The sequence below is a fragment of the Drosophila novamexicana genome, unplaced genomic scaffold (assembly GCF_003285875.2).
Source record: "Drosophila novamexicana strain 15010-1031.04,08,12 unplaced genomic scaffold, DnovRS2.1 tig00001741-arrow-arrow-pilon, whole genome shotgun sequence".
Lineage (NCBI taxonomy): Eukaryota > Metazoa > Arthropoda > Insecta > Diptera > Drosophilidae > Drosophila > Drosophila novamexicana.
In genome coordinates this window covers 430312-455255 of record NW_020824885.1, presented here as the reverse complement: position 1 = coordinate 455255, position 24944 = coordinate 430312, and the positions used below count along the sequence as shown (strand labels likewise).

Sequence of the window (24944 nt, the reverse complement as noted above, 5' to 3'; positions counted from 1 at the left end):
TATTAAGTACAAATTGTAAAACCGCAATTTTATACTTTAAAGTTGCTCGCCAAAATACCAATAATACCAAAATCGGTATTTTTGAAATAATTTGACTATGGCTATCGTTACTACAATTGATGTCACATGCGGGTCCGATAACGATGACATTTCTGATACAAATTTGCCGGCGCGACAACAACTGGGCCGGCATTTTGGTAAAAGATTCCAATTGTTATATTGAGTAATTTGATTTTGTGTAGTGTGCGACTGTTTGTGCAACAAGGAAACTCGCAAATCTGGATGCATGCAATGAGATGATTGCCGTCGCAGAGCCGCCACTGGAATTCATTCCTCGCGGTCGTCAGGCGGCAGAGGAGCATCCTGGGCCCACAGAACCGCCGTTGCCCAAATATTTGCCCGCCGAGCATTTGCTACTGCAGCGTCTACAAAATGTTAATATCTCGGCCGCCACAGAGGAGCCACAAGAATTCTGGTGCATTCGCGAAATCTATGATGACTACGAGGCCAGCTATGAGCGCGCCCAGCGTCGCCAGCAGCTAATCGAGCAGACCAAAAAGTGCGGTCCGAATGCCGCCGCTGCCACGCAGCTGACATCGCTGCCGCAACAGTTGCTGGAACCGATCAAGCAGCGTCGTGAGGAGCCCATGTGCGACTACATTGTGAACAACGAGGAGGAGCTGTACGTGAACAAGCACACGGTCATCTGGACGCAGGGACTCAACGATGACGATGATGGTGTGCAACGGCGCATGTGCTTCACTTGCGACACGCCGGTGAAATTCGCCTGCTTCCTGAATCGTCGCTTTGTGCGCGGTCGCTTGGCTCAATTGCGCGCCGCTGTCCAACCGGAGGATGACAGCTTGACGGCCATTTGTGTGGTCGATCAGGATGCACTGCGCGTCTATTGTGATGATGGCGATGACTTCTTGGCCAATCTTGATTTTCCCGTCTCGCATTTGTGGCAAACGGAGCACGGCTTGCTGCTGGAGAAGGACTCCAGCAATGCGCTCGTCTCGCATCTGTCCATACCAATGCCGCGTCTGTTCTCCATGTCGCATCCCTTGCACGAAGCCTGCCCGGTTGTGCTTAAAACATCCACCAGTTCCACTGGATACATGACCGAACCGGAATACAGTGTGGTCTTCACAGCCGAGGATTCGGACCTGGTGCTGCTCTACGATGCCAAGTTCTTCAAGCATTTTGCTGCCCGTCTGCGCAAAGTGACGCCCGAGGAGGTGAACTGTGTGAGCCAACAGCAGCAACAGGAGCTGCTCAACCAGACGCTGCAGGGACATCGCGGCACACCTGGCACCAGCAGTGTCCATAGCTTCAGCTCCACCAAGCTAACAGGCGGTGGGTAAACTTTTAAATATACACCAACACAAGGGGCATGGGCCATATCAGGTTATTTAAGCTTCGACTTACTAATCTCTTGCATCTTGTTTTGTTTTGCAGCTACGCCCAAGCTGAGCACCGCATCCTTTCTGGGACGCAACACACCAATTACGCCGGCAAACAATTTCTCCAAATATGGCCTCAGTCAGTCACAATCTTTTAGCGGCGTCCTCGGTCAATCCAAGTGAGTAGCTACCGCCGAGTTGTATTATTTGTAAATCACCATCGACTAATCTTCTGGCTACACTCGCTTTCAGTCGCGCCTCGCTGGGCACACCGCTTAGTCAGCTGCAGAATAGCATTAGCCAGCAGTCGGTGTCCGTCAAGGATATGCGCAAGATGACGCACGTGAAGCCGGCCAAGCCCATTGAGCCGGAGATGTGCTTGGAGCACATCTGGACAGAGAATACGTATGGCACGTAAGTTTGTCCGACAACCAATGACAACTGTTCCCAGCTTGAATTTTAATACATTTCACGTATGCAGCCAACGCGAATTCTGTGAGATGGCGACCCGAGCCTTCATCCACACGGATCTGGTGGGTCAGACGTATTTGTGCTATTTGCTGCCACGTTCCTGCCGTCTGCAGCTGGTGCTGATCCATGGCTACGACACCAGCGAGCTGCAGCTGTCCACGATGGCCTCCACGCTGCCCGCCAAGGATGCGGTGGGTCTGCAGCGTTTGCATATGATTGCCGTGCTGGATCCGGGCGGCAATCTTATATTATACACGGGCACTGTGCTCATTTCCAAGGTGCACATAACGCCACAGCTGACAACGACCGCGCCCAGTGTGCACAGTGCCACGCCCACGCCAGGAAGTGCACCCGCTGCGACTGTACATCCGCATACGCCCCTGCAGGCCATGCTGCCATCACAGCTGAAACCGGCCAGCAGCTCCTTTGTGGAGGTGCGTCGCAGCAGCCTGTTGCCCACCAAAGCGGCAGCCGATCTGAATGCCTTTGATGAGGAACTGGAGCTGCATATGCTGTCGCCCATACAGCCCCAAGCCATGTCCTATACGCAACGGCAGGCGCATAACATATGCAAAGCGCTGCGCGATCCCGCCGGCAATCGATTGACCCTGGTCTATGCCACCGGTCGCATGTTGCGCATTGCCCTGCCGCTGCTGAACGATACGCGCCTCATTACACGCTGTGTGGCCGCCCTGCGGCAGGTGCTCAATCCGACACAATTTCTGCACTTCATCATACGATGGTACAGTGCACGTAATCCGCCCGGTTCGCGGGACTACAGCATCGAGCAGGAGTGGCAACTGTTTCGCAGCACACTGCTCGGCCTTATGGGCTGCATGGGCACGGCAACGGCCAACGAGAGTACCGAGGTGGATGAGTCCTATGCACGCTGTGCCACGCCGCCAATGCAAACGGCCCACATGGGCTGTGGCGCGGCACAGGATGAGCCGCAGAAGCGACGCAAATACAACGATTGCGAATCCTATACCGACGATGATTGGGAATTTATGCTGTTGCAAACGGCGCTCTCCGCCTGCCCAACAGATCCACCGCATGCGTACAGTGTGGACGTGACGGCGCCATTGTTTCGCATGTTGCCCGCCATATTCTACGGGCTGCACATGCTCTACGAGGATCTCAAAATGGATGCGGTCTTTCAGAGCTCACTCCTCTATCTGGCTTCGGTAGGTGTCTTGTATATAATAATTAAAAATAAAATAATAGTATTTTGATTATTTTATATGCAGTTTCTGCACCAACTGGCAATTGACATGCAGCTGGACAGCTATATATTTCACTATCATCTGGACTTTCCTGAGCTGACGCACAAGACGACCAAACTGACAATGCTGGGCAACGAGCATGGCGCCCTGATGCTCTACCAGGAGCTGTTGCGCATGCCGGCGCCCAGTGTCCATCTGCAGCTGGAGCACGTGCTGCTCGGTCGGGAGGAGGTGCCGCCGCTTAGCTATTTGGAGTGCATCAATGAGCGTAGCCGGAATATGGTGCAGCTGGTCTCGCTGGTGATGCATGGCCACACCAAGCTCAAGCACTGGTGGCAGCTGCTCGAGATCTTCGGTGCTGTACAATCGAACTTTAAGAAGCGCCCCAAGCGCAGCATTTCGGTGGATGTGCCGCGATGCCATCAGGTCCTCGAGCTGTTGCTATGCATGCAGCTGACACGTCGCGATATTGAACGTTTGCCGGCCGCAGTGCATCTGGTGGTTGCCGAGTGCCTGGAACAGGCGCGTCTAATGCCGCCCATGGGCAGCAGCATGGCCACCTATGAGCTGATACTGCGACCCGAGCTGGCGGCGCATGCACAGCTGCCATTTCTCGAAACGACTTTCGGTCAGCCGCATTGCGGGCGCGTCTACAAGGAGGATTCACTGTCGCCACGTATAGCGCCCAGCAGCGGTGAATGGCCCATGGCCGAGCCGGAGGCCGAGCAGTTGCGACACGATGGGATGGACAATATGGATACGAAACTGTTGCGTCTGCGCTTTCCAGACGACATGCGTGTCGAGGAGGTGCGTCGTCTGCTCAACAGCGCCGATCCGGTGGCCATCGAGGTGCAACAATCGCCCGGCACAAGCGATCACGAGTTCATCGAGGAGCAGGAGAAACAGCTATTTGCGCTCTGTGCTCGGACCATGACCCTGCCACTGGGCCGGGGCATGTTTACGCTGCGCACCCTGCTGCCCCGGCCGAGCGATAATATGCCCATGCCCAAGCTGTGCCTGGTGGGCCGGGAGCCGGTCAAGGGCACCACCATTGAGATGCAACAGATTGAGTTCCCTGCCAATATGCATATGTGGCCATCGTTTCATAATGGCGTCGCGACTGGCCTGAAAATCTCGCCGCAAGCATTGGAAATTGATTCCACATGGATTGTCTACAACAAGCCAAAGACACAGGCGAACAATGCATTGGAGCATGCCGGATTCCTGATGGCTCTCGGCCTCAATGGCCATCTCAAGTCGCTGTCATTTATGAGCGTCTACAAGTATTTGGTCAAGTGCGATGAGATGACCAGCGTCGGCCTGCTGCTGGGCATCTCGGCGGCGCATCGCGGCAGCATGGACACCAAAACAACAAAATTGCTGAGCGTGCATCTGGAGGCTCTGCTGCCGGCGACTGCCATGGAGCTGGACATACCGCAGAGCACACAGGTGGCCGCTCTAATGGGCATCGGTTTGCTCTATCAGGGCTCGGCTAAGCGGCACATTGCCGAGGTGCTGCTCCAGGAGATTGGCCGCCCGCCCGGTCCCGAAATGGAGAATAGCATTGAGCGTGAATCGTATGCAATGACTGCCGGTTTGGCACTCGGCCTGGTCACCCTGGGCCAGGGTGAATCTCCGGCTGGTCTGCGCGATCTTCAGCTGCCCGATACGCTGCATTATTATATGGTTGGCGGCGTCAAGCGGCCCATTGGCGGCTCACAGAAGGAGAAGTATCGCCTGGCCTCCTTTCAGGTGCGTGAGGGCGATAGCGTTAACATTGATGTGACCGCACCGGGCGCCACATTGGCGCTGGGTCTCATGTTCTTCGACTCGGGCAATACGGCAATTGCCGAGTGGATGCAGCCGCCGGATTCGCGCTATTTGCTGGACATGGTGCGTCCAGATTTTCTGCTGTTGCGCACCATTGCACGCGGCCTAATCCTGTGGCAGCAGGTGCAGCCGGACAACGACTGGTTCCAGGCGCAATTTCCCCAAACCCTGCGTACGCACCTTCGTCTGCCCACGCGCGAAGATGAGCCGCCCGAGGACAGCGATGTCGACTATGAGGCCATCACGTTAGTTGCCCAGTCTAAGCAGATTCTATATATGTATTTATATCCCACCTATTTGTAGACAAGCGTATTGCAACATTTTGGCTGGCGCCGCCTTCTGCATTGGCTTGAAGTATGCGGGCACCGAGAATCCGATCGCATTTACCACACTGCGCGCTGTTATTAAGGAATTCCTGGGCTTTCCGGGCACACCCATGGGCGAGTGTGCCGGCCGCACGACCATCGAGAGCTGTTTGATGGTCCTGCTTATATCCATTTCGCTGGTGTTTGCCGGTTCCGGCAATTGCGAAATTTTGCGCATCATACGCTATCTAAGATCACGCGTTGGACCACAATATCCGCATATAACATACGGCTCCCACATGGCCATACATATGTCGCTGGGTCTGCTCTTTCTGGGCGCCGGCCGTTTCACCATTGCCAAGACACCAGAGTCCATAGCGGCGCTCGTCTGTGCCTTCTTCCCCAAGTTTCCCATACACAGCAACGATAATCGGTGAGTATGCGACTATATCTGCAAGGATCTGGCTAATCCACCGCCTCCTTAGTTACCATTTGCAGGCGCTGCGTCATCTCTATGTGCTGGCCGTAGAGCCTCGCCTGTTCTTGCCGCGCGACATCGACACCCATCAGCTCTGCCTGTGCAACATTTCGGTACTGGAGGTGGGCTCCACCGAGCTGCGCCGCCTGCCCATCGCGCCGTGCATTCTGCCCGAGCTGAGCACACTGCAGCAGGTGATTGTGGATGATGAGAACTATTGGCCCGTGTGCTTTGAGCGTTCACGCAACTGGCATCAGTTGGAAAAGGCATTGGAGCTAAGTGCGCCCATTGACATTAAGAAGCGCACCGGTCGTCTGTCCCATCTGGAAGATCCGGATCGATTGAAGAGCATGCTAGCCCAAACATTGACCATGGAGCAAAGCATTTGCTGGCAAGTGGATGTCAATGATCTACAGCAGTTCGCCAGCGAGCGTCTGGTCAAGCCATTTCTCAGCCGCTTTCTGAACACCAAGGGCACAGAGCTGAGCTATACGGAGCTGAGTAAGCGCCATCAATTGATGCTGCTCTTCTACAATGCGGTAGTCAAGGATCGCATGCATCTGCTGCCCGTTTACCTAACGCTCTACGATGTATGTGTGCGCATTTTTTGTATTTGCTAATCATTTAACTATTCGATTTGGTTGCAGCATGTCACCAAACAGGTGGCCAACAACACTGATATATGGCAGGTGAAGCTTATCGAAGCCTATTTGGGCAAAAGTGGAAGCGAGCATACGTTAATCTCCGTGGAGCTCATACAGATGATGCAGGAGATTGCCAAGCTGCAGCTGGAGCAATGGGCGCGTGAGTTATGTATACCATTGCGTGAATTTCTTACACAAAAGCGTCTGGAGCCGAGCTATATAACCAGCATCTGTGCACAGGATCTGCAGCGTGTCTTCTGTGTTGTTAATTATTTCGATCTGATGCCAAACATGTTGAGCAGTGTCGATCTGAGCAGCGGCCCCATCAACTACCTGCGCATCATAGTCGAGTTCAACAAGCTGCAACTGGGTCCGCAAACCATATTTGGTGTGCTCAAAATATTCCAAGCTTTGTCCACTGAAACTGTGGAGCAACAGCAGCACGAGGTTGCCTTTTAAAAAAACAAAAATCAAATCTGTGCGCCTTCAGTTTTTGTTATCGCACAGCGGCTTTGGCAATTTGTTATCGAATTCGCAAAGTCATAACTAGTTATCGAATATGTTTTTAAAGCCGACCTCAACTAACGCACTTGATGTATTAATTGCAAATTATGGCGCATTGCAACACTGAGATTTACAATTTTAATTGTTTCCCATAAGAAATATAATTATTATAAAAAAAAATATACATACATACATATGTAGTTAATATTTACATACACTTACATATTTATATATATTATATTAGAAAATTGGACCCCTTATATAACCTGAACCCGTTTAATATAGTTTTGTGAAATTGTCTGTAACAGGCAGATAAAAGCAGCTCCGACTCCCATAAAGTTGTGTATTCTTGGTCGAGACGAGCCATGCCTTATCCGTATGTCAGTCTGTAAAAATGCGTCGATCTCGGAGCCTGCAAGAGCTAGAACACAGGGCCTCGCAGTGCGCGCGCCGTAAGAGTTTGTTATCGATCATCGATAGCCAAGAAATCGATTAAAAATCGATATTGAATCCTGTTTTTGTGCAAATCTTTTAGGTTTCAGGAGCTAATCCATCAAATTTGCCGCATGCCTTGTTTTATGGAATACACAGGTCAAGTATATACTTGATTTTTCGGAAAACTCCCAAATCCCTGAGGGCTAATAGGTTGTGTTCTTTATAAAATCTCATCAAGATCGGGACGCAGGTGAAATTAATTTGTTTTTTTTAAGTAACCAATAAAATAGGTAAAAAAAAATTATATTTGTTGGCTTGAAGAAGCGAGCCGTCGCTTCTGTTTCTGGGAGATTTAGGTTCAGGGTATCTTCTGCTGCTGCTGTTTTTGGGAGTTTTGGGTTTAGGGTATCTTCTAGTCGGACACCGCCGACCAGAGCACTCTTACTTGCTTTCAGATAATGCGCTGATGCTCGGCAGCGCTGGGCTCAACAGCTTTGCGCCGACAACAGCGCTGATATAAATAAATGCCCAGTAGAGGCAGCGGCGTCATAATGGCCACGGACACCGGCACCACGGTGGTGAGATCCGCCTGCGGCTGTGGCAATGTGGTGCGCAAAAAGAATATGGCAATGCCCGTATTCTGTATGCCCGTCTCAATGGCAATGGTCAGGGCATCGACAGCGTTCTGATGCAACAGCTTGGACGCCAGCCAGGCGACCGCATAGCCCAATCCGGGCAGCCCCAGGCCGGCAACGGCAATCTATTATTGGGCGATAGTTTAGATGATGGACTGGTATATATGGAAGCAACTCACCTGCCACGAGAACAGCTGGAATAGATAAAAGTTGGTGACGATCGCAAAGATGACAATGAAGAGTATAAGGCATGCGGAGATCGGCTTCAGGAGGCGCACCAACACTTGCGCCAAGCGTGGCAGCCAACGTTGTATGGCCAAACCGATGAGCAGGGGCACAATCAGGCTGGCACAGTAGCTGGCAACCTTGTCGTACGGCACCTCCATGCCCGCCCGCTCGAAGATCAGCTGACCCAGCGTGAATATCCACAACGGCAGGGTGGCAAATGCGGCCACATTGCTGACCGTTGTCATCAGCACGGACAGATTAATGTTGCCGCCAAGCACCGCTGACCAGGTGTTGGAGGCGCCGCCGCTCGGCGCAATGCCCGTAAAGAACAGGCCCAGCTGCATGGCCGGCGAGCCGGGAAAGATGAAGACACCCAGCGCATAGCTAAGCAGCGGCATGCCCAGCACCTGGGTGACAAAGCCAATGCACGGTCCAATCGGACGCGTCACGATGCCCTGCAGCACATCCACATTGAGCGCGGCGCCAAAGTTAATGTACAGCAGCGACATCAGCAGGATTATGGAGCCCACGAAGACATGATCGATGACGCGTTCCGGTCGCACCACCTTCACCAGCAACGAGCTCGCATTGCTGCCGGTATTGTGTGGCGGCGAGCTGCTATTGCTGGCCGCATCGTACAGTCGCACCGTGATCCTTGCCTCGCCTAGAAAGTGGGCATTCACGCGAATGCGTCCTTGCCAGCCGTTGTGCGACACCAGCTCCATGGGTATGCTGGCATTATCGGACGCCACACTGGCCAGCTGTTCGGCGGCGCTCTGCAGGCGGAAACTGTAGCGGCCCGCCTGCTGCAGTTCGTCAGCTATGTCGGACAGTGTTAGCTGCACCTCGTCGCTGCGTTCCATTTCCAGCTGCAGCAGCTCGGGCTCGAGGCGCGCCTGCCAACTGGCGCTGGGCACTGTCTGTTGACTCAGCATCATGGCCACAACCAGAAGCCAGTACGCCATATTCATTTCGGTCCACTAGTAAAAATCTTTTAATATTTCCAATTGCGCAATTAGCAAGCTAACAGATTTAAAACAAACTTACAGCAAAAGCGAAACGTATCTAAGTGCAGCAGCCTACTCTGTTAATGTATTTGTTGTTGCTGTTGTTGTTGTTGAATGCGTGCCAAATAGAGCGAAGCCACAGACACACACACACACACAGAGTCACAGCACAGCACACATAGAGAGAAACGAGTTACATTCGTACAGGTTGTCAATTAACATAGATGCATGTGCGTGTGTGTTTGCATGTAAGTGTATGTACATGTGTTAATTGTGATCTTAACAGCTGTTTTGCCCAATTGCTTTCTTGACGTTATTAACATCTGTTAAGCTTTGGGGAAGTTTAATGTTAAAGCCAGATTGCAAATTACAAAATTTGCTTTAACTGTAATTTTAATAAATGCCTGTTTTAATATGTAAAAACTGTTTTAATACGTAAAAACCTGTAATATTTAAAATATACTACGCCATATTGAGGAAGTTTAATGTTAAAGTCAGATTGCAAAAATATAAAATTTGCTTTAACTGTAATTTTAATGAATGCCTGTTTTAATATGTAAAAACTGTTTTAATACGTAAAAACCTGTAATATTTAAAATATACTACGTCATATTATGAAAATGTGATTTGCCAGTCGATTTTCGTTTTTCAAACCTAACCTCAAAATCGAAATTTTCAAAAACTTAGCAAACTTTTAAATACAATTATTTGAGGTCCCATTCTAAACACAGGACTCAGACGAAACAATAAAAAATAACCCCAAAGGATTTATATGAGAATAACATTTTCAGGAAATAGAACGTTTCTAATTCGCCGTAGAAAATGTACGAATTATCACAAAAGAATTTTGAATGAATGAAAGTTCCTGATGCTAACCCGAAACAGGCTTATCAAATATTTTGTAATGCTCACGTTCTACGTGCATAACCCATTATTTCCGCTTCAATTTACTACAAATCTTACATTGATAAATCATCTTAAGATGCCGGTAAGTAAATATCCTGTTTTCTAATAGTATATTGAATGTGAATGTGAGTAAATTGCAAGTTTTGATTTTATTGAAGGTTACGATAAACTGCGAAAATGACGTTCTCATATATGATTACGTATATAGAAACGTGATCGCACAAAGATTTTAGGGGCTTGTAGTTGTGTATTATGGGGGGATCTTTAGTATCTGTAGTGATCGGGCTTGAAGGGTCCCGTCTGCGGTACGCCCAGGTATTCGGCCTGCTTGTCCGAGAGCTTGGTGAGCTTGACGCCCAGCTTATCCAAATGCAGACTGGCCACCTCCTCGTCGAGCAGCTTGGGCAGCACGTGCACACCGACAGCATACTGGGACGACTTGGTCCACAGCTCAATCTGGGCCAGCACCTGGTTGGTAAACGAATTGGACATGACAAAACTGGGATGGCCATGGGCACAGCCCAAATTGACCAGACGACCCTCGGCGAGCAGAATAATGTGCTTTCCATTGGGCATCGTATAGCGATCCACCTGCGGCTTAACATTCACCTTCTCCTTGGCATTGCTGTTCAGCCAGTCGACATCGATCTCGCAATCAAAGTGGCCAATGTTGCACACAATGGCATCATCGGGCATGTTAAGCAGATGCACTGAGGTGATTATGTCACGGCAGCCGGTTGTGGTCACATAGATGGAAGCCTCCTTGCTAGCCTCCTCCATTGTGGTCACCTCATAGCCCTCCATAGCCGCCTGCAGCGCATTAATCGGATCGATTTCGGTGATGATAACGCGACCGCCAAAGCCCTTCAAGGCCTGGGCACAACCCTTGCCAACATCACCATAGCCAGCCACACAGCAGACCTTGCCGGCGATCATAACATCTGTGGCACGCTTGATGCCATCAATCAGCGACTCCCGGCAGCCATATAAATTATCGAATTTGCTCTAAAAGATGATAATCGAGATGTAAAACCGAACGAGAGAGTGCTTGTTGGCGACTCACCTTGGTCACGGAATCGTTGACATTGATGGCGGGCACGCCCAGGCGACCATCCTTGAACATCTTGTACAGATTGTGGACACCGGTCGTTGTCTCCTCGCTGATTCCCTTGATGCCCTTCAAATAATCGGGGAAACGTTCATGCACCAAATTGGTCAGATCGCCGCCATCGTCCAGGATCATATTGAGTGGCTGGCCATCGGGAAAGACCAGTGTCTGTTCAATGCACCACATGTACTCCTCGTCGGTTTCACCCTTCCAAGCGTAGACGGGCACTCCAGTGGCTGCAATGGCAGCCGCAGCATGATCCTGTGTGCTGAATATGTTGCAGCTAGACCATTGGACCTGTGTGGGCACAAAATCGGTACAGATAATTTAGAACATTTAGAATATTTGACAGGCTTGGAGCAATGCTGACTTTAGTCAGGATCCTCTTGGTCCGATCCGGTTAACAAATATTCATAAGGGATCGACAAAATAGAAGCCAGGTCCTTAAAGATTTGTCTGTTGCTGATGCTGATCAGGAATATATACGTATGCATATAAATATATTTACTTAGTGGGATCGGATATGCCTCTCTTAGTACGCTTTAGATTTTGTGATGAAATTAATTTACATGTGGAAAAGATTAGGATGTAAACAATGGGTTCTTGTGATGGCCCCACTGACCCTCAGAGATTACAATTTTGTTTGTTATCGGTGCGCCTTGAACTCACGCGCGACCCCCAAGCGTGAAAAATAGAATTTTCGGCGCGTTTTTTGGAATTTGGTTTTTTGTTTTTTTGTTTTGTAGTAAGCAGAAAAGATAAGGATAAGCGCACATGGCGAAAGCTGTCAAGGGAATTGCTTACCTCGGCGCCAAGCTCGACCAGCGTCTCGATGAGCACCGCCGTCTGTACGGTCATGTGCAGGCAGCCGGTGATGCGAGCGCCCTTCAGGATCTTCGATGGGCCGTACTTCTTGCGGCACGCCATCAGGCCGGGCATCTCGTTCTCCGCAATGATGATCGCCTTGCGTCCCCATTCGGCGAGATTGATATCGGCTGCCACCGGGAGAGATAAGATATATACGTTTCATAGAAAATATAAACAACGGGCACGGCAACAATGTGCTTTAACCTCTGGAAACGTGTGCGCATGCATATGTGTGTGTGCGTACCTGCCTTTTGCCGGCATTACTAGGCAGATATGTAGCGCACAGATGATGCGCAGATTTTAATTTTATTTTTAACTCACCAACTTTGTAAGTAGGCTTGGACATCTTGCTAGGATTCAGAATAATTCAGAGAGACACACACGACCGAATTGACGACGCGCGCAACGTTTAGTGGCGAAAATAGAACTTTTAAGATCGTAAGAAATAAATCGAGTTATCGATTTGAGCACTGCATCGATATATTCATACATTAACTAACATTAGAACAGTGCTGCCAATCATCGATAATTTAACTGGACTAAATATTTTGCAATTAAAAATTTAAATGTTTATTTTTTTTTTTTTGTAATTTAATTTATATGATTAATCTATGTTTAATATGTAGCAATTTTTATGTCACTCTGCCCGGTTATTTTCCTGTCCATGTTAAAGACTGTTGTGTGTCTGCCAAAAATACAATACACATCTGCTATATGTTTACATGGGTATTTTAATGCACATGCACTACATTTTTACAGACAGCGACAATGTTGTTAGTTTCGAAACTTTGTTTTACCGATAGTAGGCCATTTGCAGTCACTGTGAAGCGGATTAGCCTAGCTCATCTCTAGTTGTCGTTTACGTGCACTACAACAAAAACTTTAGCGAGCAGGATTTTTGAAGCAATTGAAGCAACTCTAAGCTTTTGATAAAGAAAACTAAATATATTTTTAAAAATGGCCAGCGGAGCTGATGTAAGCATAACTCAGTCATTTGGTTGCCAATGCTAACAGCAACCGTTCGATTCATTACAGCAGAACGCTCCAGCTGGTGACAGTCAGGACGACAACATCGTGAACGAGCAGCCAATTGAAATAAGCTCCGACAGCAACGAGGAAAGCGGCAGTGGAGCTGAATCAGATACGGAGAGTGAAGTTAGTGTATTGAGCTCGCTGGGCGACACCAGCGATTCGCATGATGAGCAAAAGATGGAGGATGAATTTGCGGCCATATTGGCCAGGCCAGCAAAGAAATATAAACATTATATGGATCTGTGTACGACAGCATTGTGGGTATTCGTGCATTCTGTGATTTGTGCTGAAACTAACTAATCTTTGGCTCCACTTGCAGCAAATTGAATGTCTTTGATAAGATTGAGGTGGCCATCAATGAATTCCAAAAATATACCACCATACCACCGCATATATGGCTTCGTTATCTCAAAACACTAAAGGTGGTCACCCAGACGCCGGCGGAGCGCGCGGTTTTTGAAACGAAATGCGCCTCCGCGCTGAGCAGTTTCTATGGTAACAATCTATTCTATTATTTTGATGAAATTGGTTATTGCTTGCCTTCACTGCATTATTGAGCAAATATTCTCCAAGTCCGCTCTAGTTGAGCAAGTTTCATTCTACTGTCTCTCGGACAGCTAACCAGCATGCGCTCTGGCGTCTTGTCGAGGCAGCGACTGCAGAGTGCGTCTTGAGCTTGTGCAGCTGCTCCCGCTGCCTGTAATGCTCTGTAAGAAAGCCTGTAATGATCCGAAGATGGTGCAGTCGTTTGCTCTGGGACTCCCTTCCTAGCTAATTTGTCTGCAATCCGGAAATGATTGTGACCAGTGGTCCTGAAGCTATCTCCGTCGAGTTTCTTAAGCTGCTAAGTTAACTTTAATTTGTTTTCACTTTACTTAACAGATGAACAGCTTGCTGATTTTGTTGTAAAAAGCTTATTGGAACAGCCGCTCATGGAGCAGCACCCGATGTGGTCAAAATTGCTGGCTGATTATGGACTGGAGCGTGTCGATTTTGTCGAACAAGTGCGCAAATTGCTCAGCTCCATGTCGGAGAAGGAGGACGTTGAGCTAATTGAGAAAACAATGAGCGCCAAGTGCGTCACATGGAACTGCAACGACGAGCAGTTGCAGTCAATCTCCAATTTAATTAATGATTTCAAGCAGAAGTTGAAGGCCAGCACAGAGAACTCATCCTGGCTGCAGGAGAATTTCATACTGAAAGTGGACGCCTTGTCGCTCGGCATTAATATCAAATGCAGCTTGGTCAAATTGATTTACGAACGTTGCCTGGCCAAATATCCCACTGATAGTCGCCTCTGGTTGGACTATATTGCATATATGGAAAAACCTATAGAATCGGGAAATAGAGCCTTGCATCACACCAGTGTCAATGATGGTTATCTTAAATGCAAGCCCTTGGATCTGATTAACCGTGTGCTTCAGTTGAAACCGACTATGGCGCTCAATCATAAGTATTTGGAATTGATGGAGCAACACAATCTCAGCCAGGAGCAAGTGGATGTTGAGATAACCCGGCACCTAGAGCGCTTGGAGCCGTACATGGAAATGAATGTAGAGCTGCAGTTGGACTACTTGGCATATCGCGTGCGCCACACCGAGGTTGATGATGAGCAACAGGTATCCAGCTGAAGAATAGACAATACATTTAAGACATATGACTTAAGTTCAATCTTTGACAGGTCAAGAAGCTGCGTGCCGCATTTCGTCAGGTGTGGGATCGTCTCTCCGATCTATACGGCGACCAGGCAGACACGAGCTACGAGGTGCTCCAGTTGTGGGCACAGGTCGAGTATGCAAAGCTGCACAGTCCCGATAATGGCGCCTCCATCTGGTGTGAGATACTAAGTGAGTACCTTAAATCCCTTCCGGTGGACAATGTGTTGATTCTCAGTCAGGCAGGAGAAATTCTTGTCGATTCAGATAGATGTATGTGTTTAAACCATTTCCTTTTCATAGATTATCCCGGCAGCAGCGTCAAGAGCCACCTGTGGCTGGCCTATGCCCAAATGGAAAGCGAATACAATAGTGGGCGCAAGATGACAACAGTGCTGCGCCAGGCTTTATCGGCACTGTCGATGACACCGGACGTCCATGTCATTGCGGAGCTGTATCGTCGCAACGAGCGTTGTTTTGGCAGCTATCAAACAATATCCGATTGCCAGGCATACTGCGAAGCATACATGCAGGTGCACAACAAGGTAGAAACTTATCGGCAGCCGTCCACATGGCGTGGACAAGCAGATAGAAAGCAAATGGGAAACCAAAAGCCTGTCAAAAGGCCGAGCGCACCGTTGCCAAGAAAACAGGTGCCGGCAGCCAAGAAAGTAATGCCGCCAGGGCCACCATCCAAAGAGCCGAACTTTAAGTATTCACGTGAGTTGCACAAGTGCCAAAATACAAGAACGAATCTATCTAACTATCAATTCTCAATTGCAGCGAATATGGAAGTCAATAAGATATTTATAAAGAACTTATATCCACGTTGCACCAAAGACGATCTGTCCGATGCATTCAAATGCTTTGGCAACATCAAGGATGTGCGTTTGGTATACAAACAGTAAGTGAGACGGCGATATAAAACACAAAATCAATTTTTAATATGCTATATCCTACGCCAGCGGCAATCAAAGATTCAAGGGCATCGCGTACATTGAGTTCGAAAAACCGGAGGAGGCACAAAACGCGGTCATCTGTGGCGATGGACTCTGTCTTGGCGGGCAAAACGTAAGACGTTTCCTTAAACGACAAATACGTAATAAAAGCAACTGTTTTTTTTGTTTTCGTTTAGATTGAGGTGGCCATTTCGAATCCGCCGCCGAAACCAGCCGCAGGGGCAAGTACATCCACAGCGTCAGCTGCTGGCCAAAGGAAGCCACTGAAGCGTCGCATCCAAACGACACTGATACCAACAAGGCTGGTTATAAATGAGGTAAAGCGGCGCAAGAAGCTCGAACTGGATATGGACGAAGATGCAGCTGTTAGCAGCACAATGGACGCCAATGGCAAAGCCAACAATGCAAATGGCAATGACGATGCTAATGATAATGCCAATGATAAAGATAATGCCGGTGAGAAAGCCGACGAATCGGAAAAGTCAGATCCGCCACCGCCGACTGTTCCAAAATCCAACGATGACTTTCGCAAGCTCTTTAATATTTAAGCTAAACATACGCAATTGAAAATTGAAGATTGCAAAAGTATCTCGTATGGATATGGTCGTTTTTAGTATAACATTTATGCTAAGTTATCTATAAGAAGTTCCTTAACCCAAAAACTAAAAACACGCACTCACACACACACACACACACACACACAGATACACACTAACGGCAGAAAACTTAGGAGCACTACATGTAATGTTTATATAGATTGTGCATATGTTATATATTATATCCATCAAAAAGGAAAGATGTATATTTAGAACATAAACAAAAACAATTCATTTTGGCATCTAGAGATACTTCAATATGTGCATGTATACATATATATATATATATATATATGGACAGAGTTATGTATACGTACATATAAATATTTGTATATTGATGTTATGTAATGCAACAGGCGACCTTGTGACCCTACTGAATAAATCTTATGACCACAAAAAAGAAAACTAGAAAACGAGCCTTTTATCTTTAATGTGGGCCCATTAGTAATCTATCTGTTGTATGTTGTGACCCAAGCTGTGGGACGGACTCGAATACAGCTACTAAATGTCCAGTCATAAGCTTAAGCAGCAAAAAATTGCATTCAATCCCCATGGACTCCTTTTACACTATGTGAACAGGGTATAGGAACCTTTAAAACGTTTACTCTTTGCTCGCATTAGACGTGTACAGCATACTATTATGCTCAAGCACACGGACAGGGCACACAGACACTGGCGCTCGTTAGCCCAACTGCAGGGCGTTGAGCGCACACTAATACATGCGCATTTTGGCAATACACGCGCAAATCAAAGTCAAAACTTGTGTAGAAAACAAAATTTAGTATAAAGTTTAAGGCGCCTACATACATGTTATATACACTAGGACTAAATGGACTACGTTTTAAATTTGACACTTTTGGTGACGGTGGCTTTAATGCCGGATGCTTCGCCGCCGTAGCGTTTCACTTCTGTGCGTACGCTGCGCACTGCACCCTTACGGCGGATGAGCGCCTTGCGGTATTTGCCGCGATGCTTGACGCGCGGATTGCGCAACTCCTTTTTGCGATGCGGCGTTAGACCCTTATTCTTGGCCATTTGATAGGTGATGCCGCGTCGTTCATTCTCTTCGTCATCTTCCTGCTCCTCGTCGGCCAGATCTGGCAGTTGCTTCTCGTCGTCGTCGTCATTATCATCATCAGTATTGTCATTATCGTCAGCATCCTTGTCAGCATGCCCATTCTTCTGCAGCTTGGTTTCATTGTACTTTTCGAGTATCTGTAGCTTGGCCTTGCGCTGCGCCACATCCAGTACGGTGAATGTATCGCCATCCTGAATGCGCTCCAGCAGCGCCTCCAGCTGTGGGCGTATGTACTCCTCGTAGCGTGGGGCCAGCTGGTCGCGAAGCTGCTTGAGCTGCACAAGGCGTTTGACCACCGGGTGATATTTGATGCTGCAGCGTTTGGCCTTTAGCAGCAAATAGAACGACACGTTCGAACAGTGGGTTAGCAGCACGTTCTGGTAGAGAGTGGCGAACTGCAGAGCCGGGACCATGGGCACCTGATGATTGCGCACATAGTTTAGAACGGGCGACGTCAGTTGCTGCACTTCGCTCAGCTGCTGCCGAAAGTCCTGGGTGAGGCCCATGAATTCGGGTGAATCTTTTTGCAGCAGCTGCAGACGTTCGCGCTCCGTAAGCCCCTTCAGATCTGTGGGCACTTTGATGCTTTTTATGGCCACCTCGTTATCGTCGTCACTTGCATCAGCTGGCTCGCCCATGTCGTCTAGCTGAAAGTCAGCCTCGGTCAGTTGCTTGGCCAAACGCAACTGAATCTTTTTGGCCTCCTCCTCCTCGGCCAAGGCCAGATCTTCCTCCTGAGCGGTGTAGCTGCTGTAGTCGGGATCGACGAAATCGGTATTGTAGTAGGTTCGCTTGTTGCTGCCCCAGTCCATGGTGTCGGGCAGATCGCCATCGTCGTCCTCGGCACCTTCAATATCGCTGTCGCGCATCAGTTCGCCCACAACGTCCTCGTCTTCATCATCATCATCATCGCTGTCACTAAATGATAGAATATCCTGTTTTTGATTTTTCTGCTCGGCGCGTTTCTTGCGCTCTTTACGCAAATCACTCAATATCTCGCGCTCATCCTCATCGTACTCCTGTTCCGAATCGGTGGGCTCATAATCATCCGCCTCGCTATCCATTTTTTTTTTTTAGTATTTTTGAAACTATTCGGCCACTAACACGTGCCGTAAACAAATGTCCGCCGTAGGGATGAGCGAAATTGACGTCAGTCACTAAACATCGCAAAAAACTGTGATTAAATCGACAGGCCGAATACAGGTATCGATATGTAATGTATCGAAAAATGTATATTTACTTGAAGACTCAAAATTAGCCGCGATTTTTGAAAGAAATATGCAGAATCATTCGCAACAATATGCTTTATATTGTATAGAAATTTCATATCCACATTTTATATGTTTTTTTTTATAATATTCAGTTTTTACTTAACTTCAAGGTGAAAGTCATTGCGCATTCCAGTTAGCTTTTAAAATGTAAAATATAAAATTATATACATGATATACAAAATAAACCTGTGTAGTGATCTATTAAGCAGAAACGCAGTGACTAGTTACTTGGTATCGTTGCATGCACTAAAACGAGCGTTGCCATCTTGTTGGTGTAGTGCTGCCACCCTTGGAAGCGAAGGCTTTTACAGTTATTTTTTTGTCTTTGGTGTATGTGTAAGTGCGTGTGCTGCCTTAGGAAACGAGGCGAAGACATTTATTAAATCATGGATATTCAAGATAATATGGAGTGCTCAGCGGAAGGTGAACAATTGAAAAGTGAGCTGGATTCCAAAATGGCAGCATCTAATTCAAAGGTAAGTTATGTGCAAAACCCGTCCGTGCATGATCGGAGACTTTCCAACTGGCGTAAATCTTTACCCAGATCTAAGTTAATATTTTATATTATATATAAGGTATTACACATGAAACAAGCTGCACCCTTGAGACAGCGGCTAAGCCTTTTCTTCTTCCAGAGTCCTGTCAAATTCGAACATAACCTTTCTTTTTTTTTTTTATATCCCAAGCAATTTTGTATGTAGAAAGAAATAGAGAAATCGGAGCGTTCGCAAAGGGACACTCCATATTTATTCTCGTTCAATAGTATATACGTACTTGTAATTCTTAGTATGCACCGAATATATATATTTTACAGTCTGACGGAGAACATCTTGTGAGCGCTGCTGTACTAGCTCGCCAATTAAAGGCTGGCACTCCTCTTGTAAAACTATGCCAGGATCCAAAGAATGGAAATGAGGCACTTGGCGCGGTTTCAGCAAAACGCCTCAAAAGTGGGCAGACATCATCGTCAGATAGTGGCGATCAGACTGAGCGCAAATATATTGAGCTATTGCCGCAAACCGTAAGGAAATACAATCATCTAGAGGCGTGGCTAGGCACATTGGATTACCGCACCGTAAAGCCGGTGATGATGATGATGAGTGCGGATGAAAATATGCAGGAGTCAGGCGAGTCCGGCTGCGTTGACAGCGAGTCTAATGTAGCTCAGCGTTTGGCCCAAGAGCTGTGGGCCATCGATAGCGACGAGGAAGAGCCGGAACAGATGACAGACTGCACAAATCCATTTCGTTTTCCCCTAACAGACAATCAGCAGGCGGAGCAGATCCTAAACACCGAAAACCTGAGCGCTGAGCGCCAGATGAACAACTTTATACAACTTATTCAATCGCGCGCGGCTGTGCCGGAATATGCGCTGGTAGGTAACGCCGCCCAACCAGCTCTAACCATATTAAACGACTGTTTTCCAATATAAGTCAGATGCCATCTACTGCGTGGACAAGCCCAAGGAAGCCGCTGCCCTAGGCGCTGAGCTGCCCCTAGTGCCGATATCGGAGAGCTTTAAGATTGGAGATGTGCTCAAGCTTTTTGTATCCGAGGTGTGTGTCTGTGGAAACCATTTACACATATAAACCCAAAGGGTAAAGGTTAAAGTTCCTCATGCGGATGAGAAAGGATTTTATGCGGAAGCGTCATTTTGTTTGTTGTCCGATTTGATGCGGCCATTGCACATGTCGTTTGAAAATAATGAAGTCTGTATTGCTGAGTTTGACCAAGGTTTTGCTTCATTCTTCTCAAGGCAGCCAATGCAAAGTGTCATGACGATAGAGATATGGAAACTTATACGGTTGGACAGTTCTATATGGACTCGGTTGTTGATGCCGATCAAGAATATATATATATAGTATGGCGGTCAGCTATTGTATCGATATTGTGCATTGAAAAGATGGCTTCGACTTATGTGTCAATTTAGATTTTGTTTGCATTTTCGATCAAACATATTTCCAGTTAGTCTCTGTGAGTTATTCGACTTGGAACAGACTGTGCGGTTGTCCTTAAAGATTTCAGCGAGGTTTTGTTAAATCGAATAGCATATCTATTGGATTTCACAAATTCTCGCTGAAATGTTTAAGCACAACCGCAATTTAAAAAAGATAAGGAATATAAATTTTCAATCAATTTAGCAAATTCTCCGAGGTGAGTCTCTGTGCATTTATATTACACCGATCTCACGCATTGAAGTGTATACTTTGTTCATCGGGATGACGAGCTTAGTCCGTCCGTTTGATTCTATCTCTCGACTATAACATAAAGATGTCATAGAATCATTTTTTGATTTCAAATCGAAACTGCATCGCTTCTATATATATATAGCTAGCTTCCTTGGAAACAATTGCTTTTCGCAAGTTATGAAAGAGGCTCTTTTGTGCCTGAGTCTGTCAAAGTGAGCAGGAGTTGCACGAGCTCCCTGATGAAGGGAAGTATTACCCTGATCAGAGGTGGGAAGGCAAACTCTTTGCCCAAATGCTTTCTCTTGGTTGATTTGTCTTCCTTCCAGCAGAGGCTTTGTGGCTATGATATTTGATTGCGAGGTGTCCTATCCGGTAGCTTGTCTTCCTTAGCTTGTAGGAGCAAGGAATGCTCGAATACCAGAGTTTATCAGAACCAATTAGAGGGAAACCCGCCTGGACTCTTGCCAGCTCGTCCGTTGCTTCGTTGCCAAAGATATGCCGAAGAGAAGCAATCTTTCTTGTTTTCGCCTAACGTGTTTTCGGTTTCTTTGGACAGGTCTACAGTCCGTTTCAGTTCTGGTTTCATGTTGTTGACGGCGACTATGACATGCATATGCTGGAACAGCTAAATCACCAGATAACGTAAGCAATTTACACCGGGCGGAGCACTCAGTATGCACTTGGCTCAAATTCTCGATTCAATCCATGTTGGGTGCTGCAAGTGTCTGAATCGTGTCGTATATTATTGGAATATGAAATGCCCTGCTACTTCTAATATCGCCTCTCTCCGTGCAGCACTTTTTATTCCACGCTGCGCGACACTGACTGGCAGCTGCCGAGCTACTTTATGAAGCCCGGATATATGTGCGCTGTGCTGCATGAATTTGCTTGGCGTCGCGGACGCATTGTCAGCGAACCCTTGGCTGACGCTGACAATGTATCTGTTTATTTGCTGGACTATGGCAAGGGAGTGAATGTTCAACACAAGGAATTGTACTTTCTGCACGGCACCTTTAAAGAGCAGCCGGCTTTCTTGATGCGCGGCACACTGACCGATGTGTATCCGTTGGATTTGCATTGGCCCGAAAATGCGACATCGAAGTTTAAGCAGCTGGTGCATGCACGTGAGCTGCATGCCGTTATCAAGGATATTGATATTCAAGATCGCATACTCTTTGTAAATCTGTTCAACAAGAGCAGCTCGGAGACGACGACCATTAGCGATTTGTTAATCGAGGCCAAAATGGCCGGGCGCAGTCACAATTATAGCGCCGAGTTGCGTGCCGCCAATTGTGGTCGTCGCTTGCGCTATCTGCGCGAGCGCCTGCCCACGTGAGTGCCCCTGCGGTCAACCCATTGGAAATACATAAGTATGCACACAATTTAATTTGCTTACAGCTTTGATATGCTCGAGACGCAGGTGTTTCCCACGGCCACCGATGACTTTGAGGAAAAGTTCGATAATATCATCTATATGCCGACATTCTTTCAGCAATTTCAGCCGCCACAGCTGACAAATCCGTTTCTACGTGACCTGCAAGAGGCGCTGGCCAACTGGCTGGTCAAATTCCAGCCCGAGGAGATGGCTTGGCGCAAGCTGAACAAAGAGGCGCACAAAAAGCTAAAACAGGAGCAACAGAAACGTCTGCAACAGTTCTTAACCGAGCATCCCAACTTTTTTAATGAGCTGGCAGCCTAATTATTCAAGCGCAACAAATCAAAATGTGATTGCTTACATAGAGCTCATATATGTTTCATCTAATCTCTATATAAGCATCTAATATGGTGCACTATCGACTTGACAGAACTCTAAATTATATCTATTGTAAACAGCCCGTTAATGGGCTTGTCTTTCCAACTGACAACTGACAAACATATATTTAAAAAACTAACAACACGTGATCATATGTCAGACATGACATACCCATGCTAAGCATGGGTAATGATTTTTTTGACCATTTTTTCGAATATAGAACATATGTATATATTAATATGTATGTATATATGTTTGCATGTGCAATTGATTTGCACCAAAATAAAACCCGAATATAAACGGACAGTTTGAGACTGAATTTTTCAACAGACATCAATTTTAACAATTATATTGTCCATATTCCAAATATTGCTTACATACAAATAAAAAGGTAAACAAAATATTGATGAAATCCTTGTATGCATGTAAATCATAGTACATTCATATATGTGTCTTGTCACGTTGAGATGTTGCTTTCGCTTTTTATACCCTTGCAGAGGGTATTATAATTTTGTCGTGAAATGTATAACGCATAGAAGGAGACATCTCCGACCCCATAAAGTATATATATTCTTGATCAGCATCAACAGCCAAGTCGATAGAGCCATGTCCGTCTGTCCGTTTGTCTGTTTCTATGCGAACTAGTCTCAGTTTTAAAGCTATCTTAATAAAACTTTGCAGAAGTCCCTCTTTCTGTTGCACGCAGCACATATTTTAAAACCAGCTGGATCGGACTACTATATCATATAGCTGCCATAGGAACGATCGGTCGAAAATTATTAACATTTTGTTTATCAAGATATCTTGACCAAACTCGGCATTAACTATTTTCCCTGTGCTTCTTAGATACGGACAAAGCACTATAAGCATTATGAAAGGGTTGGGTCTGCAAGGGTATTAGATCTTCGGCGTGCCGAAGATAGCCTTTCTTTCTCGTTATACCCTGAACCCATTGAAAATGGCTAAAAAGGGTATAATGTATTTGTGCAAATGTATGTAACAGGCAGAAGGTAGCATCTTCGACCCCATAAAGTATATATTTTCTTGATCAGCATCAACAGTCGAGTCGATCTAGCCATGTCCGTCTGTCTGTCCGTCCGTCCGTCCGTCCGTATGTATGAACGCAAGGATCTCAGAACCTATAAGAGCTAGGGACTTGAAATTTTTGGTGTAGGTCCTCCTAGTGCCCGCGCAGATAGAGTTTGTTTCCGATAATCGATAACTTCTTCGAAATCCTGTTCCTTGAGCAATTTTGGTAAATAATAAGAGCTAGGAGGTAACAAACTTGACTAGAATAGTACATATGTGCATTTGGAGTTGGAAGAAGAGGGTTCAGGGTCGGGGGCTCCCGACTAGAACCTCTTACTTGTTTTTATTTGGCAATTCTAAGACTGTAATCCTGTAAACCTGAAGCTAAAGTGTAATCCCGATAAAGATTGAGAGAGCAGTGCTATAATAATAATAGTATCATATTGTGTCTAAGTCGAAGTCGGGCATTCTAGCGGGTATCAAATATTGCAAGCTTAATATACTCCTTTTCACCTCGCGAACAGAGTAATATAAATGCCAAGCATATGAAAATAATAGAGAAAATAGAATGATGTTTCTTGAGTTAGTTTCAAATGTGATATTAGGCTGTGTCCGAATTTAAAAGAGTTACATCAAATACATATAATAAAATGCTTAATTTATGGTTAAGTAGCGACGCCTGCGCCGCCGTCAATTCGCGCTCATTCAGATTCGCACATTTCGGCCATCAGGTGGGCCAGTTTGTGCTCGTCGGCGCCAACGATTTTGGCCACGTTGTGGTTGCTCTTGAGGAAGACAAATGTTGGCATGCTGCGCACCCTGTATTCGTCGACAAGTTCGTCAAATTTATCGACGTTCACTTTGATGATTATCGCCTGGCTGGCGTATTTATATTCGAGAGTTTGCACCAACTGGTCAATGTCCTGGCAGGGCTTGCTGTTCCTCGCATAAAAGTCCAGCACGACAACCTTATTTTTGGCCGCCACGAGGCGTTTATTGAATCCACTAACGGTGCGAACGGTGGGCATATTTTTGAACACTTTGTATTAAAACGAAAAATTGGATTTATTTTCAGATGGCTGTCGAAGTATTTTCTGCTGGATGCAGCGTACGTTCAGGCTGGAAGTAAATGTAACTACACAGTTACATGCATATAAATGCATTAGATAAAACAAACGGTACTCATCCAGCGCTTGAGCGTTGCCACCCGTCGTATAAATACCCTATCGACTGGCGATATGCGCAGTGCGCACGTGCGCCGCTTACGACTATTTGAAATATTTTGCTAAAGGCGATTTGCTTTTGCTTATAGTTTTCCTTTCGACTTTAAATTTATTT

At 46.8% G+C, this 24944-nt stretch overlaps 7 protein-coding genes across 11 annotated transcripts; 3 read left to right on the top strand and 4 right to left on the bottom strand.

Moving 5' to 3' along the window:
• Nucleotides 1-133: 133 nt before the first annotated feature.
• Nucleotides 134-7036, top strand: LOC115768269 (anaphase-promoting complex subunit 1). The gene is made up of 8 exons (XM_030712802.1): nt 134-1356; nt 1459-1582; nt 1656-1817; nt 1885-3058; nt 3122-5172; nt 5231-5665; nt 5718-6300; nt 6358-7036. Exons 1-8 carry the CDS (start codon nt 297-299, stop codon nt 6811-6813), a joined length of 6045 nt encoding a protein of 2014 aa, XP_030568662.1. The 5' UTR covers nt 134-296; the 3' UTR covers nt 6814-7036.
• Nucleotides 7037-7097: 61 nt separating this feature from the next.
• Nucleotides 7098-9287, bottom strand: LOC115768271 (P3 protein). The gene is made up of 3 exons (XM_030712808.1): nt 9204-9287; nt 8108-9136; nt 7098-8053 (listed from the first exon to the last, which is right to left on the bottom strand). Exons 2-3 carry the CDS (start codon nt 9125-9127, stop codon nt 7745-7747), a joined length of 1329 nt encoding a protein of 442 aa, XP_030568668.1. The 5' UTR covers nt 9128-9136; nt 9204-9287; the 3' UTR covers nt 7098-7744.
• A 219-nt stretch (nt 9288-9506) lies between these two features.
• LOC115768270 (RNA-binding protein 4F) lies at nt 9507-16699 on the top strand. Of its 4 annotated transcripts, none has more exons than XM_030712804.1 (9): nt 9507-10151; nt 13083-13333; nt 13396-13571; nt 13959-14695; nt 14758-14923; nt 15035-15451; nt 15515-15635; nt 15697-15802; nt 15867-16699. In XM_030712804.1, exons 1-9 carry the CDS (start codon nt 10032-10034, stop codon nt 16236-16238), a joined length of 2466 nt encoding a protein of 821 aa, XP_030568664.1. In that variant the 5' UTR covers nt 9507-10031; the 3' UTR covers nt 16239-16699. The 4 variants fall into 4 exon arrangements, with proteins under 4 accessions (XP_030568664.1, XP_030568663.1, XP_030568665.1 ...); XM_030712803.1 differs by having other exon boundaries at nt 13080-13333; XM_030712805.1 differs by lacking the exon at nt 9507-10151 and adding an exon at nt 12992-13019 and having other exon boundaries at nt 13080-13333.
• Nucleotides 10200-12466, bottom strand: LOC115768272 (adenosylhomocysteinase). Its single transcript, XM_030712809.1, has 4 exons — nt 12366-12466; nt 11982-12172; nt 11133-11474; nt 10200-11074 (listed from the first exon to the last, which is right to left on the bottom strand). Exons 1-4 carry the CDS (start codon nt 12388-12390, stop codon nt 10334-10336), a joined length of 1299 nt encoding a protein of 432 aa, XP_030568669.1. The 5' UTR covers nt 12391-12466; the 3' UTR covers nt 10200-10333.
• A 358-nt stretch (nt 16700-17057) lies between the features above and the next one.
• LOC115768262 (something about silencing protein 10) lies at nt 17058-18475 on the bottom strand. Its single transcript, XM_030712792.1, has one exon. The coding sequence runs from the start codon at nt 18426-18428 to the stop codon at nt 17121-17123; it is 1308 nt and encodes a 435-aa protein (XP_030568652.1). The 5' UTR covers nt 18429-18475; the 3' UTR covers nt 17058-17120.
• Nucleotides 18476-18938: 463 nt separating this feature from the next.
• LOC115768282 (tudor domain-containing protein 6) lies at nt 18939-22799 on the top strand. Of its 2 annotated transcripts, XM_030712820.1 has the most exons (6): nt 18939-19111; nt 19450-20010; nt 20069-20191; nt 21381-21466; nt 21620-22156; nt 22223-22799. In XM_030712820.1, the coding sequence occupies exons 1-6, from the start codon at nt 19022-19024 to the stop codon at nt 22521-22523; spliced, it is 1698 nt and encodes a 565-aa protein (XP_030568680.1). In that variant the 5' UTR covers nt 18939-19021; the 3' UTR covers nt 22524-22799. The 2 variants fall into 2 exon arrangements, with proteins under 2 accessions (XP_030568680.1, XP_030568681.1); XM_030712821.1 differs by lacking the exons at nt 18939-19111; nt 19450-20010; nt 20069-20191 and adding an exon at nt 20621-20789.
• Nucleotides 22800-24231: 1432 nt separating this feature from the next.
• LOC115768281 (thioredoxin-1-like) lies at nt 24232-24812 on the bottom strand. The gene has a single exon (XM_030712818.1). It carries the CDS (start codon nt 24632-24634, stop codon nt 24308-24310), a length of 327 nt encoding a protein of 108 aa, XP_030568678.1. The 5' UTR covers nt 24635-24812; the 3' UTR covers nt 24232-24307.
• Between the last annotated feature and the right edge of the window lie 132 nt (nt 24813-24944).

Excerpts from the sequence above, each read along its gene's own strand:
- LOC115768269 (XM_030712802.1), top strand. The coding sequence starts at position 297 with ATGATTGCCGTCGCAGAGCCGCCACTGGAATTCATTCCTCGCGGTCGT. Across the intron at positions 3,059-3,121 it reads CACTCCTCTATCTGGCTTCG|TTTCTGCACCAACTGGCAAT; the intron begins GTAGGTGTCTTG and ends TTTTATATGCAG. Across the intron at positions 6,301-6,357 it reads TTTACCTAACGCTCTACGAT|CATGTCACCAAACAGGTGGC; the intron begins GTATGTGTGCGC and ends ATTTGGTTGCAG.
- LOC115768271 (XM_030712808.1), bottom strand. The coding sequence starts at position 9,127 with ATGAATATGGCGTACTGGCTTCTGGTTGTGGCCATGATGCTGAGTCAA. Across the intron at positions 8,054-8,107 it reads TCCAGCTGTTCTCGTGGCAG|ATTGCCGTTGCCGGCCTGGG; the intron begins GTGAGTTGCTTC and ends GCCCAATAATAG.
- LOC115768270 (XM_030712803.1), top strand. The coding sequence starts at position 10,032 with ATGCTAACCCGAAACAGGCTTATCAAATATTTTGTAATGCTCACGTTC. Across the intron at positions 10,152-13,079 it reads TAAATCATCTTAAGATGCCG|CAGAACGCTCCAGCTGGTGA; the intron begins GTAAGTAAATAT and ends GATTCATTACAG. Across the intron at positions 14,696-14,757 it reads AGGTTGATGATGAGCAACAG|GTCAAGAAGCTGCGTGCCGC; the intron begins GTATCCAGCTGA and ends AATCTTTGACAG.
- LOC115768272 (XM_030712809.1), bottom strand. The coding sequence starts at position 12,390 with ATGTCCAAGCCTACTTACAAAGTTG. Across the intron at positions 12,173-12,365 it reads CAAGCCTACTTACAAAGTTG|CCGATATCAATCTCGCCGAA; the intron begins GTGAGTTAAAAA and ends TCCCGGTGGCAG. Across the intron at positions 11,475-11,981 it reads TGGTCGAGCTTGGCGCCGAG|GTCCAATGGTCTAGCTGCAA; the intron begins GTAAGCAATTCC and ends GTGCCCACACAG.
- LOC115768262 (XM_030712792.1), bottom strand. The coding sequence starts at position 18,428 with ATGGATAGCGAGGCGGATGATTATGAGCCCACCGATTCGGAACAGGAG.
- LOC115768282 (XM_030712820.1), top strand. The coding sequence starts at position 19,022 with ATGGATATTCAAGATAATATGGAGTGCTCAGCGGAAGGTGAACAATTG. Across the intron at positions 19,112-19,449 it reads TGGCAGCATCTAATTCAAAG|TCTGACGGAGAACATCTTGT; the intron begins GTAAGTTATGTG and ends TATATTTTACAG. Across the intron at positions 20,192-21,380 it reads TCAAGCTTTTTGTATCCGAG|GTCTACAGTCCGTTTCAGTT; the intron begins GTGTGTGTCTGT and ends TTCTTTGGACAG.
- LOC115768281 (XM_030712818.1), bottom strand. The coding sequence starts at position 24,634 with ATGCCCACCGTTCGCACCGTTAGTGGATTCAATAAACGCCTCGTGGCG.